The sequence below is a fragment of the Penaeus monodon genome, chromosome 21 (assembly GCF_015228065.2).
Source record: "Penaeus monodon isolate SGIC_2016 chromosome 21, NSTDA_Pmon_1, whole genome shotgun sequence".
NCBI lineage: Eukaryota > Metazoa > Arthropoda > Malacostraca > Decapoda > Penaeidae > Penaeus > Penaeus monodon.
Window position 1 is genome coordinate 4,360,167 of NC_051406.1, and position 295 is coordinate 4,360,461.

A 295-nucleotide genomic window follows, 5' to 3' on the forward strand; every position below is an offset into this window, starting at 1 on the left:
TCTAGCCAAAATCTGCTCCAGCTGTTGTCTTAGTCGGCTGTGAGTGTGCCGCAAGTTCTCCTGAGAGAGAAAGGATATTGGGTACATATGTGAGGAGGTGCCAGCATCAATGCCAATTTGTGGTCAGATGAGACACAAAGTTCTCTCTGAAAATAACTTAATTTCACTTCAAAATAAAAAGAGAAAAGGGAGATAATGAAGTGCTGAAATACAAACCACCAAATTTTTTCATCAGAATTTCCATAACAAACACAATAAAAGTGCAAAAAACCTCTCCCAACAAACGATATTTACA

At 38.0% G+C, this 295-nt stretch overlaps 1 protein-coding gene across 1 annotated transcript in view; it reads right to left on the bottom strand.

Moving 5' to 3' along the window:
• The window catches only part of LOC119586132 (mitogen-activated protein kinase kinase kinase 7-like), a gene marked incomplete in the record, with an annotated part of 88,760 nt that overhangs the window by 370 nt on the left and 88,095 nt on the right, over positions 1 to 295 (bottom strand). Inside the window, 1 exon segment of the mRNA XM_037934824.1 lies at positions 1 to 60. Within this exon segment, the coding sequence (XP_037790752.1) occupies positions 1 to 60 (60 nt within the window).